This window comes from Muntiacus reevesi, chromosome 8, assembly GCF_963930625.1.
Source record: "Muntiacus reevesi chromosome 8, mMunRee1.1, whole genome shotgun sequence".
Classification (NCBI taxonomy): domain Eukaryota; kingdom Metazoa; phylum Chordata; class Mammalia; order Artiodactyla; family Cervidae; genus Muntiacus; species Muntiacus reevesi.
Window position 1 is genome coordinate 49,594,728 of NC_089256.1, and position 23,087 is coordinate 49,617,814.

General features: G+C 39.1%; 3 protein-coding genes across 3 annotated transcripts in view; 1 reads left to right on the top strand and 2 right to left on the bottom strand.

Annotated features, from left to right (window-relative positions):
- Positions 1-1,901, bottom strand: part of RNF168 (ring finger protein 168) — a 27,521-nt gene extending 25,620 nt beyond the window's left edge. Inside the window, exon 1 of the mRNA XM_065943585.1 lies at positions 1,884-1,901. The gene's annotated coding sequence lies outside the window, so the exon portion shown is untranslated. The remainder of the gene's footprint in view (positions 1-1,883) is intronic.
- The window catches only part of SMCO1 (single-pass membrane protein with coiled-coil domains 1), a 6,187-nt gene extending 1,226 nt beyond the window's left edge, over positions 1-4,961 (bottom strand). The window contains exons 1-2 of the mRNA XM_065943588.1: positions 4,800-4,961; positions 1,884-2,033 (exon numbers count right to left, since the gene is read on the bottom strand). Coding sequence (XP_065799660.1) covers positions 1,884-2,033; positions 4,800-4,849 — 200 coding nt within the window. The 5' untranslated portion in view covers positions 4,850-4,961. The remainder of the gene's footprint in view (positions 1-1,883; positions 2,034-4,799) is intronic.
- LOC136173730 (small ribosomal subunit protein uS14-like) overlaps positions 1-23,087 on the top strand; it is a 74,901-nt gene extending 51,814 nt beyond the window's left edge. The window contains exon 2 of the transcript XR_010664275.1: positions 22,962-23,087. The gene's annotated coding sequence lies outside the window, so the exon portion shown is untranslated. The remainder of the gene's footprint in view (positions 1-22,961) is intronic.

Below are 23,087 nucleotides of genomic sequence, written 5' to 3' on the forward strand. Positions count from 1 at the left end.
AACAATAGATCATTGATAAGTGTTAGTTGCTCAGTTGTGTCCAGCTCTTCCTGACCCCATGGACTGTCACCCACCAGACTCCTTTGTCCATGGGATTCTCCAGGCAAGAATACTGGAATGGATTGCCATTTCCTTCTCCAGGGGATCTTCCTGACTCAGGGATTGAACCTGGGTCTCCTGCATTGTAGGCAGATTCTTAACCATCTGAGCCACCAGGGAAGCCCAGTTCTTCCTAAAAGGAATTAGGTAACAATCATCAGATCTTAGAGTTCTGCAGGAACTAAGGCCCCACCCAGGTGGTCGTGGTGGTGGTTGTTCACTCACTCAGTCATGTCCAGCTCTTTGCAACTCCGTGGACTGTAGCACGCCAGGCATCCCTGTCCTTCACTATCTCCCGGAATTTGCTCAAACTCATGTCCATTAAGTTGATGATGTCATCCAATTATCTCATCCTCTGTCACCCCTTATTCTCCTGCCTTCCATCTTTACCAGCATCAGGGTCTTTTCCAATGAGTCAGCTCTTTGCATCAGGTGGCCAAAGTACTGGAGCTTCAGCTTCGGTATCAGTTCTTCCAATGAATATTCAGGATTGATTTCCTTTAGGATTGACTGGTTTGATCTTGCTATCCAAAGAACTCTCAAGAGTCTTCTCCAGCACCACAGTTTGAAAGCCTCAGTTCTTTGGTGCTCATCCTTCTTTACGGTCCAGCTCTCACATAGCTTTGACTAGACAGATCTTTGTCGGCAAAGTATTGTCTCTGCTTTTTAACACACTGTCTAGGTTTGTCATAGCTTTTCTTCCAAGGAGCAAGTGTCTTCATTTCATGGCTGCAGTCACCATCCACAGGTGGAGCCCGAGTGGAGGGTAGAATGATGATATTGACCTTTTCTGACCCTTTTGACTTCAATCACTAAAGCTTGAATTCTGTCAACCTTTGCCCCAGTTCTGTGCTGGTCGTCTCTGTTCAAGCTCCTTCATGAATATGCATCTAACCTTAGCTTAAAACTTCTGATTTGGATATTTGGGAAGACACTGCTTAGGGAAAGATCCATGCTCTTCTGCTTACTTGCTCCAAGTAATAAATCCTTCCTTGTCCAAATCTTTGGCTTGGCTGTGTCTTTTGGCCCAACACCCACCAAGAGGCCAACCCAGCTTTTGGGTTCGGAACAGAAGCAGCTGTTGTAGTTTAGGAAATACTTTAGAAATAGGGCCTGCCCTATTACAAAAGCCAGGACGTGGAAGCAACCTAAGTGCCCATCAGCAGACGAATGGCTAAAGAAGGTGTGGTGTATATCTACAATGGAATGTTACTCAGCAATAAAAAAGAGTGAAATAATGTCCTTGCAGCAACAAGGATGGACCTAGAGGTTATAATACTAAGTGAAGTAAGACAGACAAACATCACAATATCACTTATATGTGGAATCTAAGAAAACAGTACAAATGAACTTACTTATGAAATAGATTCACAGACACAGAAAATAATTTTATGGTTACCAAAGTATAAATTAGGAATTTAGAATTAACAGATACATACTATTAAAAGGATTTTTTTTAAAAAAGAAAAGAAATAGGGTTTGCACTCAACTGGATAGCTTGGATCTCAGGCCACTCATACTACAAATTTTTCAATGGCAAAGCACTTATATTATGCATCTCTGTGTTATTAAGACTTTGCCAAGCAAGGGACTCTGAGATGTGTACCAGAGTATGGCAAGAAAACCAGCACTCAAATCAATATTTTTTGAATGAATGAGCCTGAGAAAATGTGATTTCTTCACAACCCATTGTTGGAACCATATTAAAAAACCCAGTTTTAGAATGACTACTGCAAGCTCTCATGAAACCACATAATTCCACTGATTTATGATTAGATACTCACTTGAGTGACAGAACTGCTGTCCATAGCTCATCTTGGGCTCCCTGGTTTGCCAAAGTCTTGCTATGATCTTCAAATTTCTGTGTCAGATTATCCTTGATGAAGTCCAGTTCTTTAAAGTGTGCTTCTAAAGCTTGGAGTTTGTGGTCTACTCTATAGGATAACAGAATCAAAGGTTAATTTGGGTCAGAGCACAAAATTAAGATTTCGTCTGAAGATAAAGCTACAATACATTATTTATAGTCACTATCAGTAGCTACTTAAATTTTACAATTATGGATAGATGTTCCCATTTGCCATTCTCTCTAGTCATCATCCTAGTTCTTGCATTCCCTATATTGCCGAACATGTGAATTGTCTATCTCAACTGTCTGCCTCATCTTTATTAATATATTGTACCTCATACTTTAAGAAGTATTTTATACAAACTTTACTTTGATTCTCACAATAATCATAAGTAGTGAAGCAGTCATTTTTTACTATTTTACAGATAAAGAAATTGAGTCTCAGAAAGATCAAGATTTAACCATCATATAGCTATTAACAAGTGCTGAGACCCATATTTATTAAGGTGGCTTTCTCTGCCTTACTCTGACTATCAAAGTCTTATCCATCAAGGATAAGCTCATTCCATGCCTGCTTGAATCCCTCAGCCTTTCTACCTGGAGATCTGCTCCTTGCCTGCTTCTCTGTCACAGACACTGTCTCTATTACTTGTCACTCCCATCTCTTCCTTTATTTTCAGAGTTAGCTTTTCGTGATCTAAATTGTAAACTCTTGAAGAGAGAGGATCATAGACTATTTCTTGAACATCTTTATGCTTGTCCCCCAATATCTAGCAGAGGTCTTACACAGAAGTGATAAAACATGTCTTCTATGACATTTGTGGTATTAGTGAAACGCTGGGCAGTGTAACAGCAGAAGGGGGACCTGAGTTGTTCTGAACAACCCTGATCATTAGAGGGCGCTGTGGCACCAAAATTACGTCTAACTGAACCACAAAGAACTGAAACCCCACAGCTCACTTGTTTGAAGTCACCCACACTGTCTTTCATGAAGGGATACACAGCCAGTTCCGTGAGTTTCTATGTCCCCAGTGACCTGAATACTGTTGTGGTTGCTTAGGGTTCTGTCCTTGACCATCTTTTCTTCTTGGTCTTCACTTTATTCCAAGGTTAATTAGCTTCAGGTACCACCCCTTCTCCTAAGCTCTAGAGCTGAATTTTCAACTATGTTTTGTACATCTCCACTTAGATGGTGGTATCAGACTCAACTGTCTTAAGCTGAACTTACTAACTAAACCCCTTGCACTCTATCTTCAGAAATTTCAGCAATGGATTTTTCTCATTGTTCTGGATTCTATACGCATATAGATAAAGCTCTGTATGAAATGTGCATTTTCATTGGGAAGATCCCCTGGAGAAGGGAATGGCTATCCACTCCAATATTCTTGGGCTTCCTTGGTGGCTCAGATGGTAAAGAATATGCCTGCAGTGCGAGAGACCTGGGTTTGATCCCCGGAGATGGGAATGGCTACACTGCAGTATTCTTGCCTGGAGAATTCCAGGGACAGAGGAGCCTGGCAGTGTAGAGCCCATGGGGTTGCAAAAAGTCAGATACAACTGAGCGACTAACATTTTCACTTTTTTCCAAGGCTCTGTATATGCATTTTCATAGGAACATAGGCCTACATGACCTAATATGCCATCAATCTGTCCACATGTCAAAACTATTATATCTGATAAACTCTTTGTATTAACTTTTAGACCTTTAAGAACATACTTCTTATAAGTCATCTCCAGCTTGAACTCTAGAGATAAACTCTAGCTTGTCCATCAATATAAAGCTTAATATAAATTGAAGCAATTATTTGGAATCCTTTCACCAAAAGGCATTCCTAGATCATTTCAAATAAATCCTAAGGAACATGTCTGCAAATCTGCATTTCTGTGACAGTTGTCCAGCTCAGTGAATGGGATCACCATCCCCCCAATTCCTTGAACTAGAAATCTCAAAATAACTCACTATTTTCCCCCTTTCTTTCCATCAACGTGTCTCTAATCTATTCCCTCCTCTCTAGCTCTATTAAGTCAGTTAATCACCATCTTTCACTTCGACCTAGGATTACAGTAGTCTAACCAGATTTCTGCTTTTCACCTCCAATCCATCCCCGAGAGCTATTCTTCTAAAACACAATTCTGTTCTCATAACCTGACTATTATATACATCTTATGCTGCCCTGACTTGCCTAGTGATATTGCTGGAGTCAAGTTGGATCTCCTCAGCAGGAATTGTAGACTCTTTAACCTTTGCCCCTATCCTCTGCCAGTCCTCTTGCACAACTTAGTCACCAGTCACATGAGACATCTAGCTGCTGACTGAATAGGGTATGAGTCCAAGCATCTGTGGTTTACATGTACTGTTTCCTCACCCTAGGATTCCTTCCCATATTTTTATTTCTTGCAAACTCCTACTCACACTTTCAGATCCAATCTAAACGTCCCTCTCTGAAGGGGTCCTTTTCCTAGTATCAAAGGCAAAATTCATTCCTCTCTTCATGTCTCATAGCCCTTCAGGGGCATCACCATTATAAGGTCAGTCACATTAAATTGTAAACATTTTTTAATAAGTCTGTTATTCCAAAGGCTGTGAGCTCCTTGAGCACAGAAACCACATTTTACTTATTTTTGTAAGCTCAGCATATAGCGCATGCATTAATCGAATGGAATATAGCACCTAGGAGGAGATTTTTCTTTATTATTAATGGACACAATTTTTGAACCTGAACACATTAACAGAAAAAGAATTCTAATTAGTATGCCTGTAGTTCTTTGCCTGTTTTTATTCTTCATTCTTCTCCTACCCATCTTCCCAGAAAAGCCAACCCAGGCTTGCTCCCTCCCTGTAGCCCTTAGCAACCTTTTCATTGCCTCCTTCAAGGATATCAGGGTTGTGGTTTCATTGTTCATCTTCTTAAGGCAAAATGAAAAGAAACAAAACAAGCAAAACAAAAGCCCCACAGAGGTTTGAATCCAGGGTTTTCTGCTGCTATCCGCTCAGCAACAGGCAGCAGCAGTGTGAGTATTCGATCTAAATTCTGCCTGAAAGGTCACTCAGTACAAGAAGCTTTTAATAGCTTGTACATCCAAATATAGTTTCAAAGAACTGATCGTGTGAACACAGGTGTCCTGGGATGCACTATAATATTTGCCTTTGAAAAATGACCCATAGTACATCAAACAGATGTACTATGTAAATGACCCATAGTAAAACAACCAGATGTAACTGTGACTCAGTGTATATTCTGGTAAATGGATATATAGGTACACAAATGTATACATATACTAAGATTAAATTTGATGGAAATACTACTCTCAAATTTTAAGAGCTTAATTATTCACTTAGAACTTAAATTAGTTTTAAAGAAGCTTCAGACCTTTTATGATGAATTATATCAATGCGAGAAAAATCTAACTGTCCTTAGAAACTAATAAATATTTATTAAGCTTATAGTATTAGATTAGGTATTAGAAATAAAAACAGGCATAAAACAGGATTTCTGAATTCAAGGGGTTTAAATACTAACTGAGGAGGTATTTAAAAGATAAATATATTGAAAAGAAAAAAAATACATGAAAGTACTGTATGCTGAGTAGATACAGACCATAAAAATCATATATGATGAGAGAGTATGTCACTGAAGCCTTGGATAATTGAGTATCACTCACACTGAAGGTGAAATTTGGTTTTGGCCTTAGAGGAAATGTAGGTCATTGATTATCAGAGAAGAGAGAGAAGAGTATTACAAACTGGAGAAACAATAAAATTACACGTGTGAGTGGCAAGGTTATGTGATGTGGTCAGGGAACAATGAGTGAGTGTCTCTCAAGCAAAAAATTCATGTGAGAGAAAGAAAAACAACAGCATTTAAACTGATTAAGAGTCAGGTCATGGATGTATTCATTCATTGAATAACTTACTCATTTATTCAATAGTTGCTGAATGCCATAAATTCCAGTTGAATGGACAAAACCTATGAATGAATGACCAGCACTATTCTAGGTACTGTGAATAAAATGAAGAGTAAGGCAGAATCCTTACCCTAAACATACTAGTAGGGAGACTGAGAACAAGGATTGCAAAAAAGTGGATGGTTCTAGATAGCCTGGTAAGGAGTTTGGACATATGTGTTGGTTCTGCAAATTATGCTAGTATGGGTGTTTAAGATGGATCCAAATAGGAATAAAACCAGAGGCAGAGATGTCCCTCAGGAGACTGATATCACAGTCAGCTGTGAGGTGATGAGGTTACAATGTCTGTCCTCAGGAAAGAGGCAGATCTGAGAGACAATATAACTGCTCAAGGACCCCAGGGGTTGAGTCAGTAAGTCTCCTGTGAATCTTCAGAAAAGCCTAGGTGTCCTGAAGGAATCGAGCCCTTCCTTGCCTCAGTGGGAAAACCTTGCCGGGACCTTGTGTCCTACCTAGTGGCCATCGTCCCCGACATCTCCCCACTGCCGCTAATTTTTCCTTATTAACAGAATCTAAGTCCAAATATTGTTCAGTTATTGGGCAGCTGTGTGCTTCAGGGGACTCTGGGATCCACCCTGTCCAGTCACAAGGAGGGTAAATCTTGATAAGAACAAGCCAATCAGCAATTTCATTAATGTTGCCATTATCATTGGTTTAGGAAGCGGCAGATGGCAGAATTCTGGCCTATGAAATGTGAGAGGAGGTTTACTGTGGGGCTTCTGAGAAAAAACTTTTTTTTTTTCATTTATTTTTATTAGTTGGAGGCTAATTACTTTACAATATTGTAGTGGGTTTTGTCATACATTGACATGAATCAGCCATAGAGTTACACATATTCCCCATCCCGATCCCCCCTCCCACCTCCCTCTCCACCCGATCCCTCTGGGTCTTCCCAGTGCACCAGGCCCGAGCACTTGTCTCATGCATCCCACCTGGGCTGGTGATCTGTTTCACCATAGATAATATACATGTTTCGATGCTGTTCTCTCGAAACATCCCACCCTCGCCTTCTCCCACAGAGTCCAAAAGTCTGTTCTGTACATCTGTGTCTCTTTTTCTGTTTTGCACATAGGGTTATCGTTACCATCTTTCTAAATTCCATATATATGTGTTAGTATACTGTAATGGTCTTTATCTTTCTGGCTTACTTCACTCTGTATAATGGGCTCCAGTTTCATCCATCTCATTAGAACTGATTCAAATGAATTCTTTTTAATGGCTGAGTAATATTCCATGGTGTATATGTACCACAGCTTCCTTATCCATTCATCTGCTGATGGGCATCTAGGTTGCTTCCATGTCCTGGCTATTATAAACAGTGCTGCGATGAACATTGGGGTGCACGTGTCTCTTTCAGATCTGGTTTCCTCGGTGTGTATGCCCAGAAGTGGGATTGCTGGGTCATATGGCAGTTCTATTTTTAAGAAATAGGCAGTTTTTAAGAAATCTCCATACTGTTCTCCATAGCGGCTGTACTAGTTTGCATTCCCACCAAGAGTGTAAGAGGGTTCCCTTTTCTCCACACCCTCTCCAGCATTTATTGCTTGTAGACTTTTGGATAGCAGCCATCCTGACTGGCGTGTAATGGTACCTCATTGTGGTTTTGATTTGCATTTCTCTGATAATGAGTGATGTTGAGCATCTTTTCATGTGTTTGTCAGCCATCTGTATGTCTTCTTTGGAGAAATGTCTGTTTAGTTCTTTGGCCCATTTTTTGATTGGGTCATTTGTTTTTCTGGAATTGAGCTGCAGGAGTTGCTTGTGTATTTTTGAGATTAGTCCTTTGTCTGTTGCTTCGTTTGCTATTATTTTCTCCCAATCTGCGGACTGTCTTTTCACCTTGCTTATAGTTTCCTTTGTTGTGCAAAAGCTTTTAAGTTTCATTAGGTCCCATTTGTTTATTTTTGCTTTTATTTCCAATATTCTGGGAGGTGGGTCATAGAGGATCCTGCTGTGATTTATGGTCGGAGAGTGTTTTGCCTATGTTCTCCTCTAGGAGTTTTATAGTTTCTGGTCTTACATTTAGATCTTTAATCCATTTTGAGTTTATTTTTGTGTACGGTGTTAGAAAGTATTCTAGTTTCATACTTTTACAAGTGGTTGACCAGTTTTTCCAGCACCACTTGTTAAAGAGGTTGTCTTTTTTCCATTGTATATCCTTGCCTCTTTTGTCGAAGATAAGGTGTCCATAGGTTCGTGGATTTATCTCTGGGCTTTCTATTCTGTTCCATTGATCTATATTTCTGTCTTTGTGCCAGTACCATACTGTCTTGATGACTGTGGTTTTGTAGTATAGTAAAACTTTTTTTTTAACTTGTGATAAAATACACATAATATAAAATTTACCATTTTTTTGGTGGATAGCAGTTGGAAAAATGGAGGAGAGTAGTCAAAAGTTACAAACTTCTAGTTATAATAAAATAAGTCTAGGAATGTAATGTACAGCATGGTGACTATAGCTAATAACACTGTTTTGTATTTTTGAAAGCTTCTAAGAGTTGATCTTAAAAGCTCTTATCACTGGAAAAAAAAATGGTAACTATTTATGGTGATGGAGTTAACTAGACTCAACGTGGTGATTATTATGTAAACATACATATATTGAATCATTGTTTTACACCTGAAACTAATACAATATTATATGTCAGTTATATCTCAATTTAAAAGGTTAACCATTTTTGACCATTTTAAGTGTACAGTTCTGTGACATTAAGAACACTTACACTGTTGTCCAAACATCAGCACCACCCATCTCCAGAACTTTTTCATCTTCCCCAGCTGAAACTCTCCCCCTGTTAAACACCAGCTTCACATTCTCCCCTCTTCTTAGCCCCTGAAACCACCATTCTACTTTTCATCTCTATGATTTTGATTACTCTAGCTCCTTATATAAGGGGAATCATGTCCTCTTGTGACTGGGAGAAGAGTTCTTCTGATGATAAAAAGAAATACATGGAAGAAAATGCTCGCTTAACCCCTCAATATTGTTGGGTCTTCCTTCACGTGATGCCTGGGACTGCAGCATCCAAGCTATAACAGCCATGAGGGGAACCGGCTCAGGGACTTCCTCAAAAATTAAAAATAGAGCTACTACTGTATGATCCAGCAATCCCACTTCTGGATATACATATCCAAAGGAAATGAAAAGAGGGTGTCCACGAGAGACCTGCATGCCCATGATCACTGCAGCATTATTCACAATAGCCAAGATATGGAAACAAGCTAAGTGTCCAAGAAAGAAGGAAATCCTGATGTTTGCAACAACATGGATGGACCTTGAGGGCATTATGCTAAATGAAATGCCAGACAGAGAGGACAAGTACTGCACGGTATCATTTATATGTGGAATCTATTAATAAATAAAAAGTTAAACTCATAGAAACAGTAGAAAAGTGGCTGCCAGGGACTTGGAGTCAGGGGAAGAAAGAGACTGGGAAAAGGGTAAAGTTAAATAAAAAAGAAGAAAGACGCTGTCACTGAATTAATCTCCCCTAGAACTATTTCATTGCTGGTATGCTTATTATGAGGAGTAATGACTTTGCCTTATTGATTAAGCCTTTTATAGTTCAGACTGGGTCCTTAAGGAATTCAGCGAATGAAGGAGACTGTGTGTGTGTGTGTGGGTGGGTGCCCATCATACAGCATTCAGGATCTTAGTTCTCTGAGCAAGGACTGAACCCAGGCCCCCTGCAGTGGAAGTGTGGCGTCCTAACCACCGGAAGTCAGGGATTTCCATGAAGGAGACCTTATACATCAGATTCTTCTTTGCTGGGGTTTCTTCAGAAGCACTTCATTTCTCTAGAGCTAACATTAGTTTTCTTATGGGTAGACCTGTGGCTAGTATCTTGACAAGGAAATAAAACAGGGAAGGAAGAGAGGAATGGGTGGAAACTCTTACGTAACCTGGCATCTCTGTCCTCAGATCACTCAGAATAAGCTGTTGGGGAACCAACCCCCAGGCCCTGGAAGAGCGTTTAAAACAGGGTAGAGGTCAAACGGTTCTGCTGTGGGATCAGAGCCTGGCAATTCCACCCACAGTGCCGCTTCCTCCAGGATGCTGCCTGCCTATTCAGATGCAGTACTTGTCCCCTTCTCACACTTGCATTGACGCTTCTTGTCTGTGCACACCTAAACAGGACCTGCTGATCACTCCATCCTGGATTGCCTCTCTGCTATTTGGCCTGTTGTCTGCCCAATATTTTGAATTTCCTGATCTCTTCTGCCAGGCTCACCTTCTGCACCCTCCTTGTCCCCTGTCATATTGGCTTTCAAACTTTTTTTAGCTAGTGAACTTTATTTTTTTACAGCAGTTTTAGGTTCACAGATAAAATTTCTATATCCCTGCCTTCACACAGACTTAACCACACCTGCCCGCCCCCACCCCCCGCCATGATAGACAGCCTGTACCATGGTGTATATCTGTTATAAGGGGTGAACCTACATTGACACCTCCTTATCACCCAAAGTCTCTAGTTTACATTAGGTTCACTCTAGGTGTTGTCCAGTCTGTGTGTGTGCCAAGTTGCTCAGTCGTGTTCGACTCTTTGCAACCCCATGGACTGTATCCCGCCAGACTCCTTTGTCCATGGAATTCTCCAGACAAGAGTACTGGAGTGAGTAGCCATTCCCTTCTCCAGGGGATATTCCAGACCCAAGGATCAAACCCAGGTCTCTTGCATTGCAGGCAGATTCTTTACAGTCTGAGCTACCAGGGAAGCCTCCTGGTGGCTTGTCTAGTTTATAGTTTTTGACAAATACAGTATAGGTATTCACCATTGGAATGCCATACAGAATAGTTTCACTGTATGCTCTGCCTATTCTTCTCTCTCTTCCCACAAACCTCTGGCAGTCACTGATCGTTTCACTGTCTCCATAATTTTGCCTTTCCCAGAATATCATATGGCTGGAATCATACAGTATGTAGTCTTTTCAGATTGACTTATTTTTACTTAGTAATATGCATTGAAATTTTCTTCATGTCTTTTCATGGCTTGATAGCTCATTTCTTTTTAGCTCTGAACAGTATTCCACTGTCTGCATCACAGTTCTTTTATCCTTTCACCTATGAAAGAATCTTGGATACTTCTAAGTTTTGGTCTCTATGAATAAAGCTGCTATAAATAATGTGCAGGTTTTTGTGTGGACATAGGTTTTCAGCTTATTTGAGTAAATATCAAGGATCTTGATTGCTGGATTACATTGTAAGAGTATGTTTAGTTTTGTAAGAAACAACTAAACTGTCTTCCAAAATGGTTGTACTATTTTGTACTTCTACCGGCAATGCAATCAGGGTTCTCGTTGATCCACATTCTTGCCAGGATTTGGTGTCATCATTGTTTTGGATTTTGGCAATTCTAATAAGTGTACAGTGGTATATCATTATTTTACTTTGCAATTCCCTAATGACAAATGATGCTGAATATCTCTTCTTGTGCTTACTTGCCATCTTTGGTAAAATTTCTGTCCAAGAGTTTGTCTTGTTAAAAGTCAGATTGTTTCCTTATTGTTGAGTTTTAAAAGTTCTTTGTATATTTTGAACAATAGTTCTTTATCAATTGTATCTTAAAAAAATTTTTTTTTCCACAAACCTTTTTTATAGCAAAGTTGCAACCTAGATTCCTACCTGCTTTCTGTTGCAGGGTACAGATCTTTGAAAGAACACTGTATTCAAGAACTAAACAGCAGTGGTGAGAAGTAAATAGTATTTTGGCCGGTGAAAACAAGCATCTGAGAAATAAGCATCTAAAGCAGCAGCAGGTTTTTGTTGTTTATCCTAGAGCTGAATCAAGTACTAACAATTGGGTACTTTGAGTACTGTCTTTGAGTACTGAACTCAAAGTACAGATGCTAAGTGAGTAATGTTATTTCTGACTCACGGAAAAGACCCAGGAGTTTTTGCCAGATATTAAGTTACCATAAAGTTCGCTAATAACCACCTTGCTCTACAAGTTCTTGGAAGAGTAGTACATGTGGATGGAAACAGGACTTGTTAAAATGATATCAAACACTTTGTCAGGGGGCTGCCAACCTGATTTTTCCCACATTTTTAGATTGCTCACTGTATAAACTTCAGGGAAATGCATTCAGTCCAGATATTTGCCTACAGATGTACATCAGAAGAAGATTTCTTTAACTTGCAAATTTATAAAGATTACAAAAAGTGTTCATTGAGAATGTCTGAGTTCATATTCTAGAAAGAGAATTCCATACATTTTATCGTGTCCATGACCAGACTCAACCTTTCACCTGGCCCAGTCATTGGATAAAAGCAAGATCCAGACAATAGCATTGATTCCAGGCAATCATTCCATCTGCTTGCAATCTGCTTGGTTTTCTTTCCTCTTATTTCTAAATCCCAGTTTTTAAAACCTTGGTGTCCTTCAGGCCAAACTGTCCTTGGGCTCTGATCAGATTGGTACAAATTCTTATTCTACCACTTCAAATTAGATCTGTGAGCTTGTGCAGGTTACTTAATATCTCTCAGCCCCTATTTCTGTATTTTAAAATAGAGGCCATTATCAAAGGACTTTAGAGGGATTGACCCTTAATTACCCACAGAGGGAACCTGTACTCTGTGCCGGCTTCCTTCCCTTCTCTGTCTCACTTGCCTACTTCTGTACTATGGGCGCTTCCTGGAATTATAACTGATTAGGACCCTAAGGGGCCTTCCCAGGACACAGCACTACCCATGCCCCCGTACGCTTGCCTTTTTATTTATTTGTTTATGGCTGCACTGGGTCTTCATTGCTACAAGTGGGCTTTCTCTAGTTGTGGCAAACAGGGGCTACTCTCTAGTTGCAGTCTCAGGCTTCTAACTGTGGTGGCTTCTCTCTTTGAAGCACGGGTTCTAGGTATGCGGGCTTCAATAGTTGCAGCACTTTGGTTCAGTAGTTGTGGCACATGGGCTTAGTTGCTCTGCAGAATGTGGGATCTTCCCTGACCAGGGATAGAACCCGTGTGCCTTGCATTGGCAGGCAGGTTCTTAACCACTGGACCACCAGGGAGGTCCCCTGCCTGCCTCTTGTTTGTAGAAAAATTTTAGCCTCCTAGGCTTTCCATGAATTCTGAAGAATAAATTTAATCAGAGAAGTGAGAAAATGCAGAAACAAAGGAAAACAGACAAACAAGACAAAATAATAATAGTTTAGCCATCAAGCAAAGTCAAGGAACTTTAGTTCCTCCTCAAGGACTTAGATAATATTCTGAGCCATATTCTTTGAGTTATTTTACAGACACTGAAGCCCCCACCAGATGAAAGAAGTCATCTACATCCTGTCCACAAGCACGTACACCCCAGACTGGTTGGAACCAGAAGGTTGATGATGTAGACTCCTGAGTATCTCACCACCAACCAATCAGAAGAATGTCCATGAGCTGATCACACATCCCACAACCCCTCTTAGCATGTATCCTCCTCCTCTTTTCCCTAAGTAATTTTTGGGGAGTAGGGAGTTGGTTCATTTGGACATGAGTCTACTTCTTTCCCAGGATTGCCAGCTTCCTCAATCAACCTATCTTTCCTTTTACCCAGAACTTCTCTCTCTGTATGGGATTCTTGAGCCATTAGCAGCTGAACCTGAGTTAGGTAACGGAATCATCTCACACGCCAAATGCAATTCTCATCTTAGGTCCTGCTCTGGGGAAAACCAAATTAAGAATACACCTCTATACCTGTATGGGATTTCTTTATTTTTTATTTTTTGTATGACATTTCTTGTTCAAATATTAATCTCAAAGAATCTTAGCAGACCCTACTTGCTAGATTGGCTACTGATCTCCAAATGTGTCAGTGTGATAGGCATACTCATAGACAGTGGGGTTCTTACAGAAACTTCCATTAAGGAACTTGCGAAAAACATACAAATAGTTTGCCCACTTCAAATATATTGGTATTTTTTAAATGAATAAGTGTTTTTAAAACATTGAAGTGTAACACACACAGAACACTGTGTATCATAAGTTTGTGAAAATTAATAAAGGGAAATGTCACTAAAATGGCATTGAGAGGCCGGAAGCGGGGAGCTTTTATGCAGTACCACTCAAAGTCAGTTAATTACAGGAAAACTGTCAATTACAGACCCCAATAGAAGATCAGAAAAGAATCAATTACAGGCCCTAAACAGACAAGGTGTATGTTGAGTATCCTACAAGAAATCAGCTACCCCAGCAACTTAACCAATGAGAAACTGTCATCACCCCGAACTCCCAGTTTTCTCCAATGGGCTTTCATTCATGATAATAATCTTCTACTTCGTCCTTTTTCTCTATAAAATAATGTTCTTCTCCTTCGTTTGTTGAACTTGCTTATGGTTTTTGCTGTGGCTTGTTTGTCTTGAACTGCAGCTCTCTGTTATTCCCAACTAAACCCATTTTTTGTTAGTAAAATAACTTTTATTTTTAAGATCAGTATGCTCGATGACTGTGATGTTATGATATAATAAGAAATACTTATTGGGTCTTTGTCCTGGTTCTTGGCACAGAGCTTCTAAAACTCTTATAACTTCCTAAGTGGTAAGAGTAACAGAACATCTCTTGTTATAATTGTTTTTTGTCCTTAGGTCCTAAAACAGGTGAAAGAAGCATCTTTTATTATAATATTTGGTTTTATTCCCAGTTATTGAAATGGCTCCAGAGTGATAAAAGTGAAAGGAGTGTCCATTGTTGTTCATGGCAAGTCACTTTCAACAGTACCTGAGTTTATGTTAGTGAGGCAAGTTTTAGAAAGCCCCTAAGGATGTGGGGCCGGTTACTAGGAGACTCAACCATGTGATTAGAGGGTTGGAATTTTCAGCTCCACCCCTCAACCTCTGGGGAAGGAAAAGTGGTTAAATGTTAAGGCAATCACTGATGCCAATGAAATGAAGCCTCCATAAAAATTCTAATCAAAGGGTTTGGGGAGCTTCCAGTTTGGTGAACAAGAACACCATCGATATGCCAGTAGGGTGGTGCACCCCAAACTCTGCAGGGACAAAAGGTCCTATGCTCAGGACCCTTCACCCTATGTATCTCTTCATCTGGCTATTTATTTGTATTCTTTAATTTATTCTTTGTAATAAATTGGTGCGTGTATGCGTGCTAAATCACTTCAGTCATGTCCAACTCTCTGCAACCCTATGGAGCCCACCAGGCTCCTCTGTCTATGGGATTCTCCAGGCAAGAATACTGGAGTGGGTTGTCATGCCCTCCTCCAGAGGATCTTTCCAGCCCAGGGATTGAAACCACGTCTCTTACATCTCCTGTATAGGCAGCCAGGTTCTCTACTACTAACGCCACTTTGGAAACCCCAATAAATTAGCAACAGTAAGTAAACTGTTTTCCGGGGTTCTGTGAGCCATTCTAGCAAATTGCCAAACTTGAGGAGGTCATAGGAACCCCTGATATATAGCCAGTTATTCAGAAGTACAAGTTACACTTTGGGACTTTTGATTGGCATCTGAAGTGGGGACAATCTTGTGTGACTCAGCTCTTAACTGTGAGTCTGTGCCAACTCCAGGCAGTTAGTTTTAGAACTGAGTTAAATTGTAGGACATCCAGCCAGTGTCTGCCAAGAACTGGAGAATTGTTTGGTGTGGAAAACCCCAAACATCTGATGTCAGAAGAATTGCATATAGAGAGGAAATGGTGTTTTTCCTTTTAATGATTTATCACAAAGTGAACACACTCATGTAACCTTAAGCTAAATTAAAAAAAAAGAATATTGCTAACATGCCAGATTTGTCATGGCCTTTGTGGGTCCTCTCATTTATTGCTTTTCCTCTCTCTCTAAAACATAACCACAATCTCTCATTAAACATTAGTTTTGCTTATTTTTGAACTTTTAACAAATAGAATCATACAGTATGTATTTGTAATGCTTTACTGAGATGTAATTCATATATCATACAAGTGACTCATTTTAAATGTACAACTCACGAGATTTTAGCATATTCAGAGTTGTGCAACTATCATTACATCAATTTTGAACATTTACATCACCACAAAAAGAAGCCCTATATCTCTCAGCAGTCACTACCTGTTCCTTCCCACTCCTTCACCCCATTGCCCCCAGCACGAGCAACTGTTTTTCTTCAGTCTCTGTAGATTTGCCTGTTCTAGACATTTCATATAAATGGGATCATACAATACATAGTCTTTTGCAACTGGCTTCACTTACTTAGCATAATGTTTCCAAGGTTCACCCATATTATAGCCTGTATTTGTATTTCATTCCCTCTTTATTGCCAAATAATATTCCATTATACAATGTTATGAACAGAATTGTTTCCCCTACCCCCACTGTATATTCACATGTTGACGCCTTAACACCCAATGTGATTTGGAAATAGGAACTTTAAAGAGATCATTACAATTTTATGACAATGTTGTAAGGGTGGAGCCCTAATCCAATGTGACTACTGTCATTACAGGGAGAAGAATCATCAGGGAGGCACACACAGGAGAGAAAAGGCCATGTGAGGACAGAGAGAAGGCCGCCATCTGCAAGCAAAGGGGAGATGTCTCAGGGGATAACCAAACCTATCAACACCTTGTTATCGGACTTCTGGCCTCCAGAAATATTACACATAATTTTCTGCTATTTAAGCTATCCAATCTGTGATATTCTATTATGGCAGCCCCAGTAGACTAATGCATGAACCAAATGGAATTCCTAGAGCTGAAAAATGCAAAATCTAAATTTAAAATTTACTAGGTTGGACTTCACTGGTGGTCCAGTGGTTGAGTCTGCCTGCCAATATAGGGGACCCAGGTGCAGTGTATGAGAGTCTCGTTGTTCCATACATCATCAGCACCTCATATTGTCAGTTTTTAAGATGCTTGCCATTCTGATGGGTGTGTTTTAGTTTGTTTTCTAGTTTCCATGAAACTGATCACTTTTTCATATAATTGTTGCTCTTTTGGATATCTACTGGCCCATTCACATCTTTTGCCCATTTTACTATTGGATTTGCTTTTTTTCTCTTATTGATTGATCAGTTAATTATTTACTCAGAGTCCTTTGTCAGTTATACACATTGCAAATATCTTATTCCACTCTGTGGCTTGCCTTTTTGCCCTCTTAATGATGTTTTGATGAACAGATGCTTTTAATTTTAATGTAGTCCAATTTATCAATGTTTTTATTTCATCTTACATATTAAATCTTTCCTTTTCCCAAGGTTATGAAAATGTTCTTTTTCTCTTTAGAAGCTTTATTACATTATCTATCACATTTAGATTTGCAACGCACCTAGAAATAGCTTTTTGATGAGTCTGAAGAAGGGATCAAGACTCATTTTTTCTTCATATGGATATGCAGTTGACCCAATTCCATTTATTACCAAGACTGTCCTGTTCTCACTAGTCTGCAGTGCACCTTTGTCATTAATCAAGTTTCCATATTTATAAGCATCTATTTCTGTCCTCTGTTCTGTCCCATTTATCTGTGTATCTACTCTTGTGCCCATACCAGAGTCTTAGTTATTGTAGCTTTATATAATAAGCCTTAATATCATATAGTGAGTCTCCTACGTCTGTTCTTCACGAATATCTGGGCTGCTCTGAACCATTTGCATTTTCATATAAAATTTACAGCAAGTTTACTAATTCTTATAATAATACTAGCTGGGATGTTGATTAGGATTACATTGATATCTTTATAATATCTAGTCATCTAATTCATAAATATGAGAAAAACTTTTAAATTTTCTTCAGTTTTTCTCAATCACGTCTTGCACTTTTCTCTGTAGACCTTTTGCATGTATTTCTTTAGACTTAAAACTAAGTATTTGATGTTTTTTGATGCTATTGTAAATGGCATTTTAAAAATTTTCCCTATTGCTGCTGTTACATAGGAATATTGGCAATTTTTATAAATTTATCCTTTTATTCAGCACCCTATATTTATTTTTAATTTTAGTAATTCATCTGTAGATTCTTTTGATTTTCTGCATGCACAACCATATTGTCTGTGAATGACAGTTTTACTTCTTACTTTCTAATTCTTAAGCCTTTTTTTTTCTTTTATTTGCCTTATACTATTAAGGACCTTCCAGAGGATGTCAAATAGAAATGAAGGATGGACATATCCTTCTCTTATCTTGTTCCCAACATCAGGGGAAAACATGTTAATATTTTACTATGTTTCTAAATAATCCATATCTCAAAGAAGAAATCACAGTGGAATTTAAAATGTTGTATTGGAACAATAATGAAAGTGTGACATGTAGTTGAAAGGATGCCGCTAACACCACACTTAGAAGGAAAATCAGTGAGCTCTAAGTATCCATCTCAAGATGTCTGAAAAAGAGCAAATCAAACCTAAAGATAGTAGAATGAAGGGAATAATAAAGGAACTAATGAAATAGAAATTGGTACTGAATCAGTTATTTGAGAGATAGGGTACAGGCATCTAAATATGTTAAAAATAATCATTGGTGAATCTGATTTGCAAACAAAATTATGGTGATACCTTGGTCTCAAAAGACACAAGTTTTGAAGGAAATGGCATCCTACAAAGAAAGAGCCAGCCTGCCTTCCTTCCTTCTCCCTTCCTCTCTCCCTCCCCTCTTTTTTTTTTTTTTTTCATAGGATTATTATAAAAGTACTGTGGGTAACAAAGAAGAGACAAAATAGCAGTAAACCTACTAAAATGTCTGTTTACCTCTTGTTTGACCTTTGGTGTTAGTATAAACATCATAGACACCATGAGGATTGTAACATTAGGCCTCTGGGAAACAGAAACCAGAGCTGGAAGTGTCTTCAAGGGAAACATCAAATAGCTGTTTCCGTTTGTTTCAAGCTTTACAAATAAGGTGAATCAGAGCTCCACAATTTTGCATGTAATTCCATGCAGAAGCCAATCGCATGCATATTCCTGAGACTTTCATTGCTGTTGCTGTCAGCCTGGGCAGTTTCCCTGATTAACCTGCCAAAAGTGTTCTCCTTTCTGAAAGCTGTCCAGAAATAAACAGATATTGTAAAAGGAGACAAGGGCAGATTCTGGAACTCGAATTCTTGATGATCTTAAATGATGATGTACGAAAGAAATAGGGAAAACAGTTTGATTTGCTCCAACTAGGTTGACCCAGAAAAGATAAAGTGTCCGACTCCCTGCAACCCCATGGACTGCAACCACAGGATTGTGTCTCTAGGGGGAGCTAAATCTCTGTAGAGCAATGCAGGAAGGGAAAATATTGAAAATTCTTAGAACCAAAAAAGTAATGCCTCATGAAAATCAGTAACATCAATCAGAAAATTCGAATATGTCATTCAAAAGGGAGCAAGTCTAGGAGTAAGAGGTTTAAGGGAAACAAAGAGAAACAGAAGTGTCTGCTTAGTGCTCTCTCTGGCTTGTTCTGGTAACACCCCAAACCACCCCGTGCCTCTCCAGTGCGATTCTGTCTTGTGCAACCAAAGAGTACTGACAGATAATAGTGGCTATGTGTCATTTTGGAGAACTGATGGTAATGACACCAGAAGTGCTCGTCAGGGCAAGTCAGGGCAGATCAGGTCTAAGTAGTCTAACTTGTTCACGCTCCTGTGCTCCTTACCTAGATTTGTGACATTAGGATCCACCCAGTCACCGAAACCGGAAACCTGGGCTTCCTTCTTGATTCCAAACCCTCTTACTGAAAATGTGACTAGTTATTCTACTTGGCTACCTTAGAATTTATACTGAAAAGTGTTCCTTCAGAACATGCTCTTCAGAACACACTGTGGGTTCTTTTTTTTTTTCACACTGTGGGTTCTAACTTTGCTATTTCCCCACCTTCCCCAGCAACCTCACTGATTGAGTCTTACCTAGAGATGCCAAAGACCACTCAAGAGGATTTTCAGGACTCTGTGTACAAGCCAATGCATTCAGGTTTGATTACTGTCCACTTTCAAAAGAGAAAACTTAATTAGACTTCTATGATTGATTATTAATTATTTAATTATCATACCAAAATTGTTTGTCCAAATCCAATATTAGGTATGAGATTCTTACAACTCTTACGTAACTACAAAATCAAAACAAACCTACATATTGAACACAAACCAAATCACAACTAATAAAATTGCCAGTATTAACTTATTACGATGGCTGATGCTATTTTGCTGAAACTAAATCACCTCTAATACCATGGATTTGGCACTAACTGCTTTAGAGGAGATTTTTTTGCATTTGGCAAATGGATACTACCTTGGGCAGAGTAATGACTCAATTACAAAACATTTCTGTAATTGAACTACACCCCTCACTTAGTGCATGCATTCTTAGTTAGTGAATTTTAGATGGAAAGAAACACAATAACCTGAATATTTACACCTGCCATGTATTTTGAAACATTTTTAGATTTTATGAGTTTTTTCCAAGGCAAAGATACTCTATTACACTGATGACATATTTAAGGTCATTTAAAAATTAAAATGGGAGTAACTATGGTTCAGGCATCCAAAATGGAGCTGGGTGGCCATTGTGGATGTGGTTTTAGACATGTTTCTGTATCACTGAGAACTTGAACCTTCTGAATTGTATATAACTCAGACACCATCAGCCATTTTCAAAATAATATCTACTAGCAGCTCCTAGATGCAACCTTGTAGTTTCAAAGCCCCCAGCTCTACTTAGCAACTACGTAATCGTCTTGAACCCTCAACTAATCCTTGCTTAACAAGCACCCTTACTTCTTGCCAGCTCCAATCGTGATTCTTGACAATTTAGGTAACTAGCTGTGACCTTGCAGCTTTTGCCTGTGTAAGCTTCCTCCATTTTGTAGTCCAGAAGAACACATTTCAGGTGCTTTCTTAGATTTGTGCTTCCCAGGCTGCAGTCCTAACAAACCCCAAATAAAAGCTTTTCTTTTTTTTTCTGCCTCCACTAGGTCTCCATTCTTTGAATCCTTGTTAACAACATGATTTAGAAGATATGTTTTTCCTGTTACTTCTGCTACTGCTGTTGATGAGTGGAGCAATGATGATGGAAGATTGGGGAGGGGATTTATTGACACATATTGAGTGACTTTTTTGATTCTGGGGGACCTGTGCCTGCTGAACAACCAAACTGTTTCTGTTGAAAATGTGCCCAGTTTAAACCCTTGTTTGCACTATTATTTCTAACACAACTTTAAAATCAGAAAAAGAAAGCATGTAAAAAGTATGTAAAATCTATGGGGAAAAAATTCTAATTTTAAGTGAAAAATTAGTGATAACAAAAGACAAACCTCAGAGGCATGAAAGCTTCAAATGTTCTATGTACAAGGACACTGGTTATTAAGTAATAGGTTTGAAAAGAACACTAAGAAACGTGTCTTGAAAATGTACTTTTTATAGTAAGCAAGCTTTAAAACATCAGTTTTGAGATATAATTTATGTACAATAAAATTAAAAAATTTAAAAAAATACAGGAATACCCCTGGTGGTCTCATGGTGAAGAATCTGCCTGCTAATGTAGGGGACACAGGTTCAATCCCTGGTCTGGGAAGATTCCATACTGCTGTGGGGCAACTAAGCCCATGGACCACAGCTGTCTGCAGGCTCTAGAGCCCGTGCTCCTCAACAAGAGAAGCCACCACGATGAGGAGCCTGCTCACTGCAGCTAGAGAGCAGCCGTGCTCTCCTCAACCAGAGGAAGCCTGCGCACAGCAGTGAAGACCCAAAGCAGCCCAAAATAAAAAAATAAATAATAAACATTTTTTTAATAAAATAATTTTTTGAGAAGTGCAGTTAGTTGCGTTTTGACAAACGTTTATAGTCATGTGACCACCAACACACTCATGGTAAACCTCACAGAACATCACCCCTACCACTCCCAAAAGTTCCCTCGTATTTATTTGCGATCAATTCTATACCCACCTCTGACCGCTGGTAACCTCTGATCTGCTTTCTGCTTTGCCTTTTCTAGAGTGTCACATAAGTAGAATGATACAGCATTTTGGTCTGACTTCCTTTAGGTATCATAATGCTTTTGAAATTTCCTTGCATGTATCAAGTTTGTTCCTCTTCTCAGTAATATTCCACGATATGGACATCTACAATGTGCTTAAATAGTTACCAGCTGATGGACATTTGGTTTGTTTTCAATTTGGCTATTATGAATAAGTAGCTATAAACATTTGAGTAGGGACCTTTGTATGGACCTAAGTTTTTATTTCTCTTGGGCAAATATCTAGGAGTGGACTTGGTGGGTCATGGGTAAGTATGTTTGACTTCCTAAAAACTGCCAAACTTTTCTTCCAAAATGGCTGATCCATTTTTTATTCTTAACAATATAAGAGAGTTCCAGTTGCTCTGCATCCTTTTCAACATTGTCAGTCTTTTTGATTTTAGCTATTCTGATGGATACGTATAGATATAACCTTGTGATATTGTGTTTACCTAGTGACTATTGATATCAGCTGCCTTCTCATGTGAGGTGAAAGTCACTCAGTCGTGTCCAACTCTTTGTGACCCCGTGGATTATACAGTCCATGGAATTCTCTAGGCCAGAATACTGGAGTGGGTAGCCTTTATCTTTTCCAAGGGCTCTTCCCAACCCAGGGATCAAACACAGGTCTCTGGCATTGCAGGCAGATTCTTTACCAGCTGAGCCACAAGGAAAGCCCAAGAATACTGGAGTGGGTAGCCTTTCTCTTTTCCAGCAGATCTTCCTGACCCAGAAATCAAACCAGGGTCTCCCGCATTGCAGGCGGATTCTCTACCAACTGAACTTCGAGGGAAGCCCATATCTTACCTTCTCATGTACTTATTAACTATTTGTAAATTCACTTTGGTGAAGTGTCTGTTCAAATTCTTTGTTCATTTTTAAACTGGATTTTCTTTTCATTAAGTTGTAAGAACTTAATGAATATGTATGTAAGTCCTTTAACAGATATGTGTTCTACAAATATTTTCTCCCAGTTTATGGCTTGCCTTTCTATTTTCATAAATTTTTTTTTTTGAGGATGGGGGAAGAGCAGAAGTGTTCCATTTTGATGAGGTCCAACTTGGACTTCATTTTTTTCTTTTATGGTTCATGCTTTTTGTGTCCTAAGAAACCTCTGTCTAACTGAAAGCCACAAGATCTTTTTCTGTATTTCCTACTTTTTTATAGCATTAGCATCATGCGAAATGCTGGGCTGGATGAAGCACAAGCTGGAATCAAGATTGCAGGGAGAAATATCAGTAACCTCAGATATGCAGATGACACCACCCTTATGGCAGAAAGCGAAGAACTAAA